This window comes from Euphorbia lathyris, chromosome 10 (assembly GCF_963576675.1).
Source record: "Euphorbia lathyris chromosome 10, ddEupLath1.1, whole genome shotgun sequence".
Classification (NCBI taxonomy): Eukaryota; Viridiplantae; Streptophyta; class Magnoliopsida; order Malpighiales; family Euphorbiaceae; genus Euphorbia; species Euphorbia lathyris.
The window spans coordinates 56608758-56626398 of NC_088919.1; the positions used below are offsets into that span (position 1 = coordinate 56608758).

Here is a 17641-nt window from a genome sequence, read left to right on the forward strand (position 1 = left end):
CTAAGGCTTCAAAATCAATTAAGACCTTAAACTATCAAAATCATAAATTGAGATCTCATCGAAATCATTCGGTTGAACAGTTTCAGACCCTCTTCTCCAAACCCATTTTCAACTAACATAAATATTATTATAGTCTAAATCAAATAGTCACAATTTCTGATTTTAGGATAGGATATGGACTCAATTGATAATTTTTGCTTAGTTCAAAATCTGATCGAGAATTTTGATAGTTTAGGGTACTAATTAACTTTATGGACCAAATGAATGTAATGCATTGATTTTAAGATTTTTTGTTTTTTTTGATAAATATTGATTTTAAGAAACAGTTTGGGAACAAATGGGTGTAATGCGGGTATTTTTTTTGTCCAAATAATTTTTAATAATCTAACTTGAACCCTTGCTTTGAGAAATGGCAAAACTGTAATTAAGTCAATATAAATTGGATAAAATTGTCAATATGCTTTACATACAAAGCCCTATATACAGATTTTGCCTCGCTAGGGTTTCCACTACTGAAGAATCAGCAGCATCAGCCGCAGCAGCACCAGCACAGCAGCAGAAGTAGCCATGGTTCTCAAGTACGTTTCCCCTATCTTTACTTCTCCTTCTTTGATTTCATATCGAATGAAATGTTACTCATCAGATAGATCTGATTTTCATGTTATGCATAATCTGTTTACAGTTTTATGAGTTCTCGATCTTGTTCATTTTTTTATTTTGTTACTTTTGTCCAATATGCTGTATATTTCTGCGCTTGGTGGAGTATGGTTTTGGTTAAGGCTTGGATTTGGTGATATTCGTGTATGATATCAAATAGATGAGTTTATTTGACTAAAATAGCTATTCTGCGTTTTGATTCGGGTGATTTAGTTGAATATGGAGGTTTCTGATAACTGTGTAAGAAAAACATGGAGAAGGGAATCTTGAATATAGTTGTATCTTTATTTGGGGATGAAATTATAAATTGGATTGTTGAAATTCTGTCCGGTGGATAAATAAATAATGCTTGTCAAGGGGAACTAGATGTTTGATTTTTCTCTTATAATTAAATTGCCAATTAGCCATTCTGCGTTTTGATTCGGGTGGTTTAGTTGCATATGGAGGTTTCTGACAACTGTGTGAGAAAAAATGGAGAAGGGCATCTTGAATATATTTGTATGTTTATTTGGAGATGAAGTTGCTACGATTTGAATTGTTGAAATTCTGTCTGGTGGATGAATAAATAATGATTTTCAAAGGGAACTAGATGTTTGACTTTTCTCTTATAATTAAATTGCCAGTCTTCAAATCTCTATAGTTACATGATGCATATTTGCAATTCTAACATCCATTTTACCCTTGGTTTGAGGGTTAATGGGGGGTTAATAACGTAAGGTAATCTGAGTGTATTAGATATCCATGTTTGCTCTGAAGGAAATTGGTGAGTTTTGATGGTAAATTTGTGGGTTTTATGTAAAGATTTTCTAACACTTCCCAATCATGGTGATGTTATTTACATTATCTTACTTTAATAACACCTCATCCAAACATAGGGATAAGTATTTGGTTGGTATAACTTGGCATCCTCATTTTTTTCTGACATTGTTCTCTTTGTTTCAATAAGATGATCATGTGTATATGAATTAAAAAGCAATCCCTCAATACTTAATGTTTTCATATCAGGACTGAGCTATGTCGTTTTAGTGGAGCCAAGATTTATCCTGGTAAAGGCATCAGATTCATTCGCAGTGATTCTCAGGTAATAGAATATTTTATATTATACCATTTTTTTGTTAGTAATTTTTTCTTGCTCCTTTCTACAAAAGCGACAATGAGATTAATTGTTGATTCAAATTTTTTCAATGCATTTAGGTGTTCCTGTTCGCTAATTCGAAGTGCAAGAGGTATTTCCACAACCGACTAAAGCCATCCAAGCTTACATGGACAGCCATGTATAGGAAGCAACATAAGAAGGTAATGTCATATTTGGCATGAGAGTTCTTTATTTTGTATTTTGGCAGGGGTGAAGGCATTAGTTCTTTTCTCTGCATCATTGCCATCCGTCATCATTAACTTTGTTTGGCAAGAGATTATAAAACTCTTTAGGTGATAGACTATGAGACGATGGTGCTTAAGTACTCCTTGATTTACTGTCTTGCATATATAAGACAAGGAGATCAACTGTTTCTTATATTCTCGCTTTGTTGCCATGAGAATAAAAATGAAGATCCTAGATGTTTTTTGTTCCAACAGGATATTGCTCAAGAGGCTGTGAAGAAGAGGAGACGTGCTGCCAAGAAGCCTTATTCTAGGTCAATTGTCGGTGCTACCTTGGAGGTTATCCAGAAGAGAAGAGCAGAGAAGCCAGAAGTTCGTGATGCTGCCAGAGAAGCTGCTCTTCGGTGTGTACCTCTCTTATTTATCTGTTTGCCAACTCTCTGTATTACTGAAAGGCTATCTTGTGCTCAAAGGCTCTACTCTCTATCCCTCATTGTGTCCCATACCTTATGCAGCCTGTGTAACATGACAGGCGCTTTTTGATCGGTGTGGGTCAAATTTGTATTTTTGTCTGTCGTTGCCTTGAATATATATATAGTTCAATGTTCTATATTACTGTATTTAATACTGACTAAATTATGTGTTGTATAATGCAGTGAAATCAAGGAAAGAATCAAGAAAACAAAAGATGAAAAGAAAGCCAAGAAGGCAGAAGTGATGGCTAAGACCCAGAAGACTGGAGGAAAAGGTAATGTACCCAAGAGTGGTGCATCAAAGGGTCCCAAACTTGGTGGTGGTGGTGGAAAGCGTTGAGCGTTTAATATTTTCGGTACTTTGCAATTCACTGGCTAGTTTAATCTTATATTTGTTTTCCTGGAAATTGAAGTTTTAGGAAAGATATTTGTACTTTGTTTCTTCAAGCACTTATCGGCCAATGATACCATGTTTTTGTCATTTTTGTTTGTCCCATAATTTGCATCAAAGTTTGAAGCTGAGCAAAGTATTAGTTTCTATTGGGTCTATTCTAGTACCATGTTTCCATTTGACACTACCGCACATTTTACAAAGATAATCCTGCTTACATAACCCATGTGGAATGTATAGATCGCATAATCATCGCATAACATGATTATGAACATGTTTCCGTATTTACGAACTATGAATTGCGGCTTGTTAGGCTGTTCATGGGATGAAATTTGAGTTAATTGAATTAGTTTGAGCCTTGAGGTCTCTGTTTTAGTTGCTTATTAGTTGATTCATCAACAGGAATTGAAAAGTCTGGGTCCTTACTGCACTTGTTAAATTTTATTTTTCTCAAATAATCTCAACAGATTTTAGTTGTTTTATTTAAATGCAAATTAAGAATGCATAACCCATTGAACTGAACAAATAAAATTTATTTTTTTGATGACTTGTTAGCAATTAAAATTTCAGGTCTAGTGAAAAGTAGCATTTTTTTATTGCATGAAACAAAAAATACATGTTTTGGCACTTTATTTATTTTATTTATTATCAAAATTTATGTATATTCAGCCTCTAGACTATATTTGACAAATTAGTTCAAATACAATCAATTTCAGCGAATATCGTTGCTCATGAGCTTGCTAGAGTAGCACTTTCTTTGTCTGATGCCATGGAGTGGACGAGTAGTCCGCCTCCTTTTATTTGTAATGCTTTATTCACTGATTCTGTTTAATATATTCCCTTTTGGTTTCAAGAAAAAAAAAAGAGCTAGGTTGAGACTTAAATTTTGATTTGGGTCAAAGTGAATAGCTGGGACTACAATAATTATTCTGTTCATGGGGTGTTTGTTCGTTCCATTTTTGCATTCTATTTGTAGGCTTTTTGGATGCAAAACCTTCTTTCAACATTGGGAAAAAACTCAAATTTATGTACTTTATTAGCACAGTTTATCACTATATCTTGTATATCAATATTGGTACTTTTGACCTATCTTTTTAAGCTTAAATTAATACATTTAATCTCCATACTTAAGTTCTGGAGAATTTGATAATATTCAACAATTCTAATTTCTAGAGGTGTACTATCTTTTACCCTTTCCTTTAGTTTGTCTTCTGCAAATACATTTTCCTTTCCTCTCCCTCTCTCGAGCTTGTTGGGTGCTTCTCAGTTAAAGCTTCAATATTCTCCTTTTTCCTTTTCTTTGAACAATTCAATCTTCTCCTTTTTCCTTTTCTTTGATCTCCATTGTTTGGAGGATGGCGAACCTCACGAAGAGGTAGATCTAAAGACTATTAAACAAGTATAGATTTGGTGTTCCCCACGGCTTGAAGAACAATTCCATAACTAGTTAGATCTATTAGAACCTTGAAAGGTTGTAGAACAATGGAAAGGGAGAGGGGGCTATACCTCTTGAAATGTTGTAGACCACGTGAAAGCGAGAGAAGAGTATCATTACTTCACCCTTTTTGGATATGTTTTCGTGGACTCTAAATGGGTCTACTAACGAAGTTCAGGATCTAAAAACTCTTTATCGTTTCAAAGACGTGGTTTGTAGATTCTTATTAGTTTATTTCTAATACTTTCAAGTATCTTTTTTTAGACGATCAATGAATCGAGTAGCCCTTCGTACTAATATCCGATCGTCATTTGTGGGTGATTACTCTACCACCTCTTGTTAATATTGTATTTTTTTTAATTATCAATAAGGGGTGGAGCCAGAGGGGGCGGGGAGGGTTGGCCGACACCCTGACCCTGCCGAAAAACCCCAGGAATGGGGTTTTCCATCCTGGCTACGCCAGGCTCCAGCCATGGCGGTCGAAGGAGAAGGCCTGTAGGTATTCTTCTCCGCATAATATGAAACATGTGGAAGGGGCATTTTAGCCCTTTCCATCTGTTTTTTTTTTTAATAGAACCTTCCCAAAATGACGTCGTTTTGGGCAAGTTCTATTTTAAAAAAAACAAAGATAAGTAAGGGAGAGTTTGGTTCGGGGTCTTTAGGAATGAGAATGAGAATGAGAGGGTTTCATTCCCTTTGTTCTTGTTTGTTTAACAAAAAAAAAAAAACTCATTCCCTTTATCCATTTTAGATTATAGGATTACCCCACTTTAGGTTAACCCATTACCCCAAGTCTTGTAGGGAATTGGATTCCCTTTCCCAATTTTTTTGTTCTTTTTATTTTATCGAATCACAAATCTCTGAAATTCCAGAATTTTCAAAAAGTCCAAAATTTCTGGAATTTCTAAAATTTCACAAATCTCTGGAATTTCATAATTTTCAAAATTCCAGAATTTCTGGATTCTAGAATTTCTGAAATTCTAGAATTTTTAAAATTCCAGAATTTTTGAACTTCCAAAATTTCTAGAATTTCAGAATATCTGGAGTTCAGCATTTCTGAAATTCCAGAATTTTTAAAATTCTAGAAATTCTAGATTCTGAAATTTCAGAATTTTCAGATTCTGGCATTTCAGAATTTCCGAATTCTGGAATTTCAAAATTTTTGAAATTCCAGAATTTTCGGATTTTGGAATTTTAAAGTTTCTAAAATTCCAGAATTTCAAAAATTTTAAATTCAAGTTCCAAAATTTCCAGAATTTAATAATTTTTGAAGTTCCAGAATTTTTTGAAATTCTAGAAATCTGAAAGTTCAAAAATTCCAGAGGTCTGAAATTGCATTCACTTTTCTAAACATATCCAAACACATAGGGGAATTAATGCTTATTCCTTTCCTTTCCTTTAGTTTCCCTTTCTTGATTCCTTTTCCCTTACCCCTTGTGAACCAAACGCCCCCTAAGTATTTTATTTTTCATTGTTTATTTTATTTTTAGATTTAGTTTAATGATTTATATATTAGGGATTACTAAATTGGATATTTTTTTGTGTGATTTTTAATTTACAATTTTATTTGGGAATTATTAATATGTTGTTTTTTTTAGAAATTCTTTAGTAATTCTAATTAATTTAGGATTTCTAAGTTTATTTAGAATTTTTAATTTAGAGTATAATTTGAGTATTTCTAGAAATTCTTTAGTAATTCTAATTAATTTAGGATTTCTAAGTTTATTTAGAATTTTTAATTTAGAGTATAATTTGAGTATTTCTAGTTTACTTTAATTTAATTTAAATTATGATTTATTTATTATGTTGGAGATTTTTAATATGGATTCAGATATAGATTCGATATGGAATAAGATGGAGCATAGTATAAGGGAAGTAGCGAAGGAAGTTCTAGGGGAATCTAAAGGTAGCATGCCACCGGGTAAGGACACATCTTGGTGGACAGAAGAAGTACGACAAGCAGTAAAGAGTAAGAGAGAATCCTAAAAACTATTGGGGAAATGTAGGAGTGACGAGAACTACGAAAAATACAAAGAGGCTAAAAGGGAAGTAAAGAAGGTCATACGAGATGCTAGAGCAAAGGTGAATCGGGATCTGTATACAAGATTGGATACGAAAGAAGGGGAAAGAGATATATAGAATTGCTCGGATGAGAGATAGGAAGACGCGAGATCTCGGAAAAGTTAAATGTGTGAAGGATGTGGACTAGAAAGTCCTAGTTGGAGATAAGGATATCAAGGAACGATGGAGGTCCTATTTTGATGACTTATTTAATGGAGATCGCCAACAAGATGTTGGAGATATAAGTATCCATCACGATATGATAAATCATGAATGCCTGCGGAGAATTCAAAAGGGTGAAGTCAAAATGGCATTAAGTAAGATGAAGTTGAAGAAAGCAGTAGGACCTGATGGCATCCCTATTGAGATTTGGAGATGTTTGGGAGAAAGAGGAATCGAATGGTTGACGACGTTCTTCAATAAAATTTGGAGAAACAATAAGATGCCATCAGAATGGAGGAAAAGTACCTTAATCCCTTTGTATAAGAACAAAGGCGATGTCCAAGATTGTGCCAACTATCGGGGAATCAAATTAATGAGTCACACTATGAAACTTTGGGAGCGAGTGATTGAACAAAGGCTAAGGAGGACGGTGAAGATCTCGGAAAACCAGTTTGGCTTTATGCCGGGAAGATCAACTATGGAAGCCATCCATCTAATGAGACAATTAATGGAGCACTATCGAAATAAGAAGAAAGACTTGCATATGGTTTTCATTGACTTGGAGAAAGCATATGATAAGGTACCAAGGGAAGTACTTTGGTGGGCCTTGACAAGGAAAGGCATTTCGCGGAAATATATTGACATCATAAAGGACATGTATGAGGGAGTATGCACGAGTGTACGTACTAGTGTTGGGAAGACTGAAGAGTTTCCTATTACGATTGGAGTGCATCAAGGTTCCGCACTAAGCCCATTTCTTTTTGCCATCGTTATGGATGAACTAACAAGTTCACTTCAAGATGGTATACCATGGTGCATGCTGTTTGCAGATGATATTGTGTTGGTTGATGAGACGAAAGAAGGAGTGGAGATGAAGTTGGAACTATGGAGGCAAACTCTAGAATCTAGAGGCTTTAAGTTGAGTCGAAGTAAGACAGAATATTTGGAGTGTAAGTTTAGCGGCCGTAGGAGTAGGGAGGCAGGGACAATCACCCTAGATGGGAGAGTTGTTCAGGCCTCGGATTGCTTCCGGTATTTAGGATCTATTATCCAAACGGATGGAGAAGTAGATGGAGATGTTGCTCATAGGATTAAAGCTGGTTGGTCGAAGTGGAAGAGTGCTACGGGTTTCCTTTGTGATCCCGGCATGCCTAATAGATTGAAGGGAAGATTCTACCGGACGGCAATTAGACCAGCATTGTTATATGGTACGGAGTGTTGGGCAGTGAAACACTGCCACATCCATAAGATGTCGGTGGCGGAGATGCGTATGTTGAGATGGATGTGTGGTCACACGAGAAAGGACCGGGTGCGTAATGAAATAATTAGGACAAAAGTAGGGGTCACATCTATTGAGAATAAAATGAGAGAAAACCGACTAAGGTGGTTTGGCCATGTGAGACGTAGAGCGCTTGATGCGCCGGTTAGGAGAACCGAAGAGTGGCAAAGGGATGTAGTGGTGAGGGGTAGGCGAAGACCTAAGCAAACTTGGAGGAGGGTGATCGAGAGTGATATGAGTTTATTGGGAATTGAGGAAAATATGGTAGTGGATAGGACGGAGTGGAGGGAGCGAATCTGTGTCGCTGACACGACTTGATTTTCACGGTTTTATATGATGGTTCATGTTAGCCGACCCTGAATCATTTCGGGACTAAGGCGTTGTTGTTGTTGTTGTTGGAGATTTTTAATTTACTTTAATTTCGGTCGTTTGTTTTTATATTATTTAGGAACAAGATGTATAAATTTTTGGAAACGGATATATAATTAGTGTAGAATAACGAACAAAATGTATGTGTTGTATGATGATTTCTAAAATTGATCCAACTTGTCAATATTAGAGATAAAATTGCACAATTTTAGACGTTAGAGGTAAAATTTGTTTCTGGATGTAAACGTTAGGGTATTTTTGTACCATATCTTTTTTTATAAATATATTGAAGTCGCATTTAATTTTTCTTACCTACATTCTAACCCCTCCGACCTTTAGCTCCTGGCTGCGCCACTGTTATAAATATATATTTTTCTTTAATTATCAATAGATTTATTCAAGAGCCTGTTGGCCTACTCAATTCGTCCAAGCCTACCTCTCATAGATCAGGCTTAGATATGTATATTTTCAAATTGGCCCAGTCTAGTTTGCACATAGAATGAGTTGGGTTTAGAATTTATATTAAAATTTCAAATTCAACCAGGCTTGGCCTATCCTTTTATATATATATATATACTAGATGGATACCCTCGCTTTGCTTCGGGAGGAAAGTTATGCCGGTAATTGAAATAAAACCCGTTAGTTGAAACAATTAATAAAAGAGCGAAAGCTAACATTCAAAAGTTCATAAGGATAGTAAATTATTAATGGTTACATAATTCAGTTCAACAGTAAAGAAAGAAATTAAAGTAGTAAACAACACATCCAAGGCATATAGCTTTATTTAGCTGCTATAACCTACCAAAAAATAAGTTAATATTATATCTATTATTATAAGTGAATAAAATTAAATATTAAGAAAAAGCAAACTAAAAGGAAGTTACTGTTATAGTGGAGACATTGGCCTATTGTTGCTTAGGTTTGTTTGGATAAGGAAGACTATGGTCTGTAAAAGTGGAGAAAACAAACATTTTAGAAGCAGCACATGAGGAGAAGAATAAACTGCGAATGCGAGGGAAAAACCCTACTCGTTGCATTTCTTTTTCCTAAGCGGCTGGAGATCTGGTTTGCTTTTCTTAATTGCAGCTTCTTTAAATTCAATTACCTTGCAAACAGGTTGTGAAGCAGAGTGCTGAAATGAGATTTAGAATATCTTATTTATGAGTTAAAGAACCTGTCTTTGAAAATTTAGATCACTTTAAATATAATATCAGACAGGTTTTGGACAATGTTGGTGACTTGCACCTAAAAGATTTTTCTCCATGTCGTAGAGCTTACTAATTGAAGGTGGGATGTCATGTCTTTCTTTAAAAGCGGTGCCCAATTAACTTGCAGGTATGCCAATTGGATCAGCTGCCATGGGACTGAAGAGCACCATAGATGCACTACCCGTAACGTCTTCAATGATAAGCATGGCCCTATAAAAAAAGAGATGATTTGAAAGTGAATTGATTATGATGTATTAAGGTGCCGTTTGGTAAGATGTAATGACCTTCGTAATGGAATGGTCATTACATTACCATGTTTGGTTGCATATTACAATTTCATTGAAATGGAATGATAAAACCTTGAGCCAATTTTTTTTGAAGAAATCTTGTAATCCCCATTACATAGAAAAATGCTTTGAATTCTCATTACATTGTCATCTAACCTCTCATTTCTCAAATCTCATCTCTCAATCTCACCTCTCATTCTTGTAAAAAACGCAACAAGTAGAAAAACATGAAAATTGAAAACGAGAAAAATGAAAAAAAAAATGAAAAACCGAAAAAATGCGAAAAATGAAAAAAAAAATTGAAAAACCGGAAAAATGAGAAAATATAAAAACGGTGAAAAATGTTGAAAATGGAAATTAAAAAAACGAGAAAAATGTAAAAAAATATGAAAAAGCGAAAAATTATATACTAATTTATTGATTTCGGTTAATCTAATTTTGTATTTGATTTCGATTCGATTTTTCACATTTTTCGTTGATTTTAATTATGTAAATAAAATTTTATGATTGCATTTAATTAGAAAAATACAAATATTGTAATAGTTATTACATTACATCATAATTATCAACCAAACATGGTAATAGAATCACTATTCCATTCCATTACATTACAACTTTAATTACATTACGACATTGATTACATTACATTGCATTACGGCATACCAAACGGACCCTAAATAGTTTACGAAAGAAAATATACATTTATGTTTTTTCTCTAAGGTCAGCTATAACACATTGTCATATATTAATATCTATTACATATATGCCGAGAATTAATTCCTTAAATTTATCTGCCATGTTGTTTACTTCACCCTTTAATTATAATATTTCTGTTAAAATACTTGGCTTCCAAATATTGAATATCAGTAATAACTACAAACCTAATAATAGTTAGTAGAAAGTTTTGAAAAGAAGAAATTTAACCTATGTATGTAAAAGTTTTAGAAAAAAGTTTTGAAACCAATAACTAATTCTATTAACTACTAATTTCTATTGTAGTCACTTTCAAAGATTTCTTTCAAAACAGCCATATTGCTCTAATAGTATCATAATTTTGACTGATCATCATAACTGATTTGAAATCATCTAGAGCTACTTATTTTCAGATTATTTGGCATCAAAGGAAGTTCATTGAAAGTGCAATAGCTAGGGGTAGATGAAGTTCTATGGCATTAATGTCCCAGCTATTTTTTTCTTTAATCCCTATTCCACCATTTGGTTCAATTTCTTCCATGGAATTTGTATTCCATAATTGGTGTAATAGAGATTCCTAAATTAAACCTAGAAATACTTATTCCATCACTCATATTTTCTTTGATTCCCAAATTAACCCTATAATATCTATTGATAATTTGTTCCACATTTCACGCAAAAAAAGGTAAAAATGGAAAAACATGATAAACGGAAAAAATTGGAAAACTTGAAACGGTAAAAATGAAAAAATGTGAAAAATTAGAAAACATGAAAAACGCAAAAAAAAAGTGCAAATGGTTAAAACATGTGAAACGTGAAAAAGGTAAAAATTTAGAGAAGTGACATGAAAAACGTGAATAGCTACCGATTTTTTTCACATTTGTACTGTACTGATTTTTTTTTTTGTTTCACGTTTTAACTGTTTTTCGTGTTTGTACCGTTTTTCATGTTTTTTTCGCATTTTTTCGTTTTATCATTTTTCATGTTTTTTCTTCATTAATATATATAAAATATTTGAATAATTTAGGATAATAATTAAAATTTTAAAATAAATAGAAAATTATACTTGAGGGGTAAAATTGTCTTTTGAACAACAACATTAGCTATTCCATACAATCTCATTCCGTCAACCAAATATAGGAATATTTATTTCTAAAGAATAGCTATTCTATTCTATTCTCTCCTATTTTATTCCTTGGAAAAACCTTTTCTATTCCATAGCCAAACCACATCAGTTAGTTTCTTTGATAAACTAATTTAAATGGCAACTGAAGGTTAAGAAACTACAGTTTTAGGAGCTATTTGCCTAGAGTTCAATTTTTATTAGATTACTTGATAGACTTCTACGTATGCTATGGTGCAACACTTGTTTTTTTTCTTCTTCTAAATTTTGGTTGTTAGCTCAATCATTCAAAAGAACATCAATTATAATAATAATAATAATAATAATAGTAATAGCTTACCATAGTTTTTGCACACTGTTGTGAACTTGTAAATGGCCTGTATCAACACACCTTGTGTCCTAGACTTCAAAGGGCCATGTGTCTGCAAAGACAAATCAGAGAAAAACAAATTAAAAACTTAAAGAGCAGGCACAACACGATAGAGATGTATAAATAATTAAAACACATGCTAGTTGTGTCATGCAAATATTGAGATCCGGAATTTAGTGAATCAGATCATCAAGGAGTGGATATTATATACATTCAAATATATCTAAAAAATAATTCACCAGTCTTGTAAAATTCTAGTTAGTTGTTCTGGTGTTAAAAAAAAGAGTGACAACTCCGTACTCTTATTCCAGCGCAATAACAAAAAGGATAACAGTTATGAGGTTACAAAATTTAACTCAAAATCCAATAGCCTCATTCCGTACATATCCAATGTCCATAATCACTCATAGTATGTCCATGGAATAAGACAAATGATTCAACAATAATAATGTCATATGAAAATCATAAGTTACATACAATGTGAATCGATTCACCAAGAAGCACTGTATAATTTTATAGAACAATGCTATAAGATGTCATGCAAAGAATTCAAAGGTGATTTACATAACTTACTCGAGTCAAATTGTTGGCTTGGATGTTGGAACTTCAAATTAATTCAGCTGCATCGTTTTCGGGTACCACTTTTCCTGAAATGAACATAGCACGGATGAACAAAAAAAGAGCATCGCTTTAATTTTAGCAATACGAATATAAATAAAATAGAAGCACCAACAATCCCCAATGCAGAAAATATAAGAAAAAATAAAGCCATAACCACATAGCACTAAGAGAAGATTTAAAATGATGGAACAAACCACTTCTTTAGCTTACGATTGAGAAGAGGAAAAGTGGGCTTCGCGGCTTCTGACTAAATAATTCCTCGCCATGAACAACTACAAAAACCAACCAATTAAATATTTCCATTAGAGGTAAAAAGAAACATAATTTCGAATTAGTATATTGATTGGAAGATAAAAGCAGAAGGTGAGCAAAGAAGGAGGCTCGTAATTAAGAATCTATATGAAATTCTGAGGAGAGTGACAATTAATATCACTAATTGAGATGAAGCCTCAACCTAAAATTACCAATTCTTGTTCCATCTACTAAACAACTGCACTGCTAAACAACAAATCGTTCAATGCATTTTCAATTAACAAACAAATCCAGTAAAAGCATATGTATAAAAACAGAACAGAAATATTGAAATTGAAAATAACAGCAGAAGTAAAGCCAACCATTGCTGAACTTCATTAACCAAACTCGTGTCATCGAATAACATAGTAAAAAACATTCTCTTAAAAAAACATAGTAGAAAACAGAAATCAACCAAAAGCTCAAAGACACCAAAACTACAACCTTCTTCATCTTGAATGTGCAAACATACCAACATAGATTTTGCTCCTCTTGAATGTGCAAATTTTGTCGTTACGGTGAAGGAACATTCACCACATACACACATTGCAATAGAGCCAGAAAGCTGCAAAATTGAAAGAACAGTCAGAAAGTCGAGGGAGGTTCCTCCTTCAGAACAAAGAAAACAAAAATAGCTCAATAGTTCTCATAAAGGCTTTGCTAATGTTAGACACATAAGAATAATCATGGTAAATAAATTTTAACATTTATAGGATTTTCATATTTTAATAGGTTAGCATTGCATTTCCAACAAATAATGAGATAATGACTTTTCTATAAGAAGTTCAATCAACATCTCTAGAAGAAATCAATCAATTTTCCTATCCTGACATTAAAAGGATTTAGATAATAATATAGTTAAACTTGAAGAGGACTTAGAACAACAACTTATGGGATTTAAGAAAACCATAGACAATTTGAGACTTTTTCAGCCTTTCCCTACAGCTCCCCATAGTCTTCTGCACACCAAAATCATCATCAACAACAATGGAATAAAAAACAGATGAAACCAAAAGGCAAGGTTGGTGCTGCTCTAAATAAACCCATGCATTAAAAGCTTTAAAAGCTAAAATCTGATCGGCTGTCAATTTCTTTTTCGTGCCTCCTCGCATCTTCTTCTTTCTTTCTTTTTTATCCTTAGGTTTTTTTGGGTTTACATCTTGGGCAACAAAAGGGTCATCTCCCATGGCTGCTATGTGAAGTGTGGGAAAAAAGGTAGGTAAAATTGTAGAAAAATACCTTTTTCATGCGTGGATGCCTTCAATATTGGAGGATCTGAAAAAAATCAGAAAAATTAAATATGAATAAATCTGAATATGGAGATGAAACAAACATATGAACAAACAGGAAAAGATTGAGGATCGGGAAGCTAACAGTAAATTATCTAGTAAGGAAATGCTAGAAAAAACACCGGCCATGTCTAAATTTTGATTCTGCAAGAACAAAAGGAATCCAAAAAGCAATCAAAAGAGGGGAAGAAACAGTCTATTAAAACGTATGGAATTAGAAACGCACGGATAAAAAAATTACCTCCATAGATCTCCCATGGAAACCGAAACAAACACAGCACTGGCGATTGGTTCCTTAAAATCACTGGCCACATCTAATTCGGGGTTTACTGCATCAAAATAGAAATCAAGAGAGTTAGAGATGATGATGAGAAATGGGAAAGGATCCAAATCATAGGAAATGTTTCTTCTAGGCAGAGACTTTTTTGGATTTGAGAGAGTTGAAGCAGTGTGGTTGAGGCACAGATTTCTAGAGGGTAGACAGAGATGAAGAGAGAATGGAAGAGAGAAGGTGTTATGAAGAGAGAGAGGAACATCGAAAGGAATGAAAGGGGAGAGGAGAACGACGACGTTTTGCAATGAGTTTGTTGCACAAAAACTTGAGAATGCTGGAAGGGCAGAATTGGCATAAATCGCTACAAATTTAGTAAGGGTAACATTGGAAAGTTTTTGGCATAAATATTGCAATTTTACTGTTCTAATCATCCACTTTTTTTTTTTTTTTTTGAGAGAAGATGAAATTCATTCCTTAAATCGAATCAGCAATAGTTTCCTACAACCAAGCCGGAGCAGAAAAAGAAACAAACTCGCTAGCATTGGACAGGGCATGTCGTGCAACAACATGAGCGTCCCTGTTCGCTAGGCGTGGAGAGAAAGACACTTTATAATCGTGTCGACTACTTAAAAAGACCTTACAATCCTGAATAATTGACCCATAAACAGACAAGTCTGGATCAACCGAATTGACGCTATTAACCACAATCAAAGAGTCACTTTCAAACAAAACATTAATACAATTAAGATAGACACACCAATGCAAAGCCTCACGTAGAGCTAATGCTTCAGCTTCCCTAATATCATCAACAATAGGGATTAAGCGACTACGACAAGCCATGAAGGAACCATCCGAAGATCTAAGTAAAGCTCCCACCCCACTTTGAGCTTCAGCTTTAAAGGTAGCCGCGTCACAATTGCATTTGACGAAGCCTAAAGGTGGGCGAGACCAACTAATATGTCGTACCTGTGGCATTGTCATCTGCGCCGTCTGCTCACGCCGATGGGCTACAGTGTTATCATTGGCGTTGGCGTCGATGATGATGGAAGTGGGCAGTCTCCGTTGCGCAGCAGGGCGTGCGGTGACTGGTTGGCCCGCTTGAGGATCTAGACTTGGGCGATTCTGTGCGATGCTGACATCGGATTGGGCCACTGAGGACGTGGACCGGTGACGGGCAGCAACAGGGAGGTTCTTCATCTGGGACTGGCGCCAGGCAGCAAGGTAGTTATCCGCAAGAGAGATAGTCGTTTCTGGTAGTTGGATTTTGCTCTCCCAGACTATCTGATTCCTTTGATTCCAAATGACCCAAAGCGTCATTGCCACCTTGGTTATGGTTTCCTGATCATTGGACAAGAGTACTTGCAAAATAGAACCCGTTAGATAATCAGGTTGGAATACATCCGTATTGATCCCGGATAGGTTCCAACATTCTTGGGCGTATACACAATCCACAAAGAGGTGATGGTCATGCTCAGTATCAGAATGACAGAAGGGGCACTGCGTTGGAATTGACAACCCCCTCCCTGCCAATCTATGTCTAGTGGCCACACAGCCCGTGGCCAACTTCCACACAAACATTCTAACCTTTGGGGGAACATGCATCTTCCAAATTCTCCTCCACCCATCGTCCTGATTCACATCACCATATCCATCACAAAGCGCTCTATACCCTGATTTACTTGTGTACATGCCATTTTTGGTGAAATTCCACATTGGTCCATCTTCTACTTCTCTGGTTGGTAAAACCATCCTACACACAATTTTGGCATCTGCCTCGGTCAACATCTCTTCCACCTTCCCTCTATCCCAGATTTTCCTACCTTGAATAAACAGGTCAGCCACTTTTGTATCATCCTGCTCCATAACAACATCCCCCTGGGTCCTAAAATGTGCCACAGTATTCACCCATGGGTCTTTCCATACATATATTGACTTACCATCCCCAATTCTCCATCTAACTCCCAGTCTCAGTACCTCAATGGCTCTCCAAACACTCCCCCAAACAAAACTAGGATTATTGCCCAATTTGGAGGAAAGAAAAGGGTCTCTAGGGAAATATTTAGCTTTGAACATTCTACCCACTAAAGAATTTGGAGTAACCATCAACTTCCAGGCCTGTTTACCTAATAAGGCTAGATTGAATTTTTGGAGGTTCCTAAAACCCAAACCCCCCTCTTTCTTATCCCTGCGAAGCCTGTCCCAACTTTGCCAATGGATCGATCTCCTTCCCCCAGGTTTCATACCCCACCAAAAAGAAATCATTATCTTCTCCAAATCCAGGCAGAGGGATTTAGGTAATTTAAACACACTCATACAAAAAGTTGGCAGAGCCTGAGCAACCGCCTTGATTAGCACTTCTTTACCCGCTGCAAAAAGGAATCTAAATGACCACGCACTTAACCTCTTCCCGAGTCTATCTTTAAGGAAACTAAAAATGGCTACTTTGGACTTCCCAATAAGTGAAGGGAGACCCAAATAGCGACCAGTATCCAGAGGATGAAAGACCTGAAGAGAGTTACATACCTCATTTCGCAGATCCAGGCCAACATTCGGACTAAAGAAAATTCCAGATTTTTGCAGGTTGATAGCCTGACCAGAAGCAGCCTCATACTAAGATAAAAATCATCCCAATTTTGTTACATTCATCCATAGAAGCCCTGAAGAACAAGAAGCTGTCATCTGCAAAAAACAAGTGTGTAATAGTTGGCGCACCCCTAGCAATGAGGCACCCATGGAGGGAACCCTCATTCGTTGCCCTTGTAATCAGGTTAGATAAGACTTCAGCGCACAGTATAAATAGGTACGGCGACAGAGGATCGCCTTGTCTCAGGCCCCTACCAGGGTTAATCGGGCCCATAAATGTACCATTAATCGACACCGAGTACTCCACAGTAGAAATGCATAACATGATCCAATCAATCCACTGCCCAGGAAAGCCTAACTTTTGCATAACAAGTCTCAGGAAGGTCCAATCAACCCTATCATAGGCCTTGCTAATGTCCAATTTTAGGGCCACCTCACCAATTCTACCCCTATTCTTTCTCTTCATAAAGTGTAAAGACTCAAAGGCTACCATAATGCTGTCAGAGATAGACCTGCCAGGGACAAAAGCTGATTGAGACTCAGACACCAGGAAAGGTAAGACAATCTTGAGCCTATTGGCCAGAACCTTGGCAATCAATTTATAAAGGACATTGCACAGGGAAATAGGGCGAAAATCCTTCATACACTCAGGCCTATCAATTTTAGGGATAAGAACAATTATTGTGTCATTTAGATGTGGGGGAAATTCCTTTCGGGCCAGATAGCCCTTGCATGCATTAACAATCTCGGGACCG

General features: G+C 35.5%; 1 protein-coding gene across 1 annotated transcript; it reads left to right on the forward strand.

Moving 5' to 3' along the window:
* Positions 1 to 431: 431 nt before the first annotated feature.
* Positions 432 to 2931, forward strand: LOC136209636 (large ribosomal subunit protein eL24). The gene is made up of 5 exons (XM_066001170.1): positions 432 to 578; positions 1663 to 1738; positions 1852 to 1953; positions 2233 to 2381; positions 2634 to 2931. The coding sequence occupies exons 1-5, from the start codon at positions 568 to 570 to the stop codon at positions 2788 to 2790; spliced, it is 495 nt and encodes a 164-aa protein (XP_065857242.1). The 5' UTR covers positions 432 to 567; the 3' UTR covers positions 2791 to 2931.
* Positions 2932 to 17641: the final 14710 nt, after the last annotated feature.

What these genes read in the sequence shown, in the direction of transcription:
- LOC136209636 (XM_066001170.1), top strand. An exon ending in TCATTCGCAGTGATTCTCAG is followed by an intron (nt 1,739 to 1,851) that starts GTAATAGAATAT and finishes CAATGCATTTAG; the next exon opens with GTGTTCCTGTTCGCTAATTC. An exon ending in ATAGGAAGCAACATAAGAAG is followed by an intron (nt 1,954 to 2,232) that starts GTAATGTCATAT and finishes TTGTTCCAACAG; the next exon opens with GATATTGCTCAAGAGGCTGT.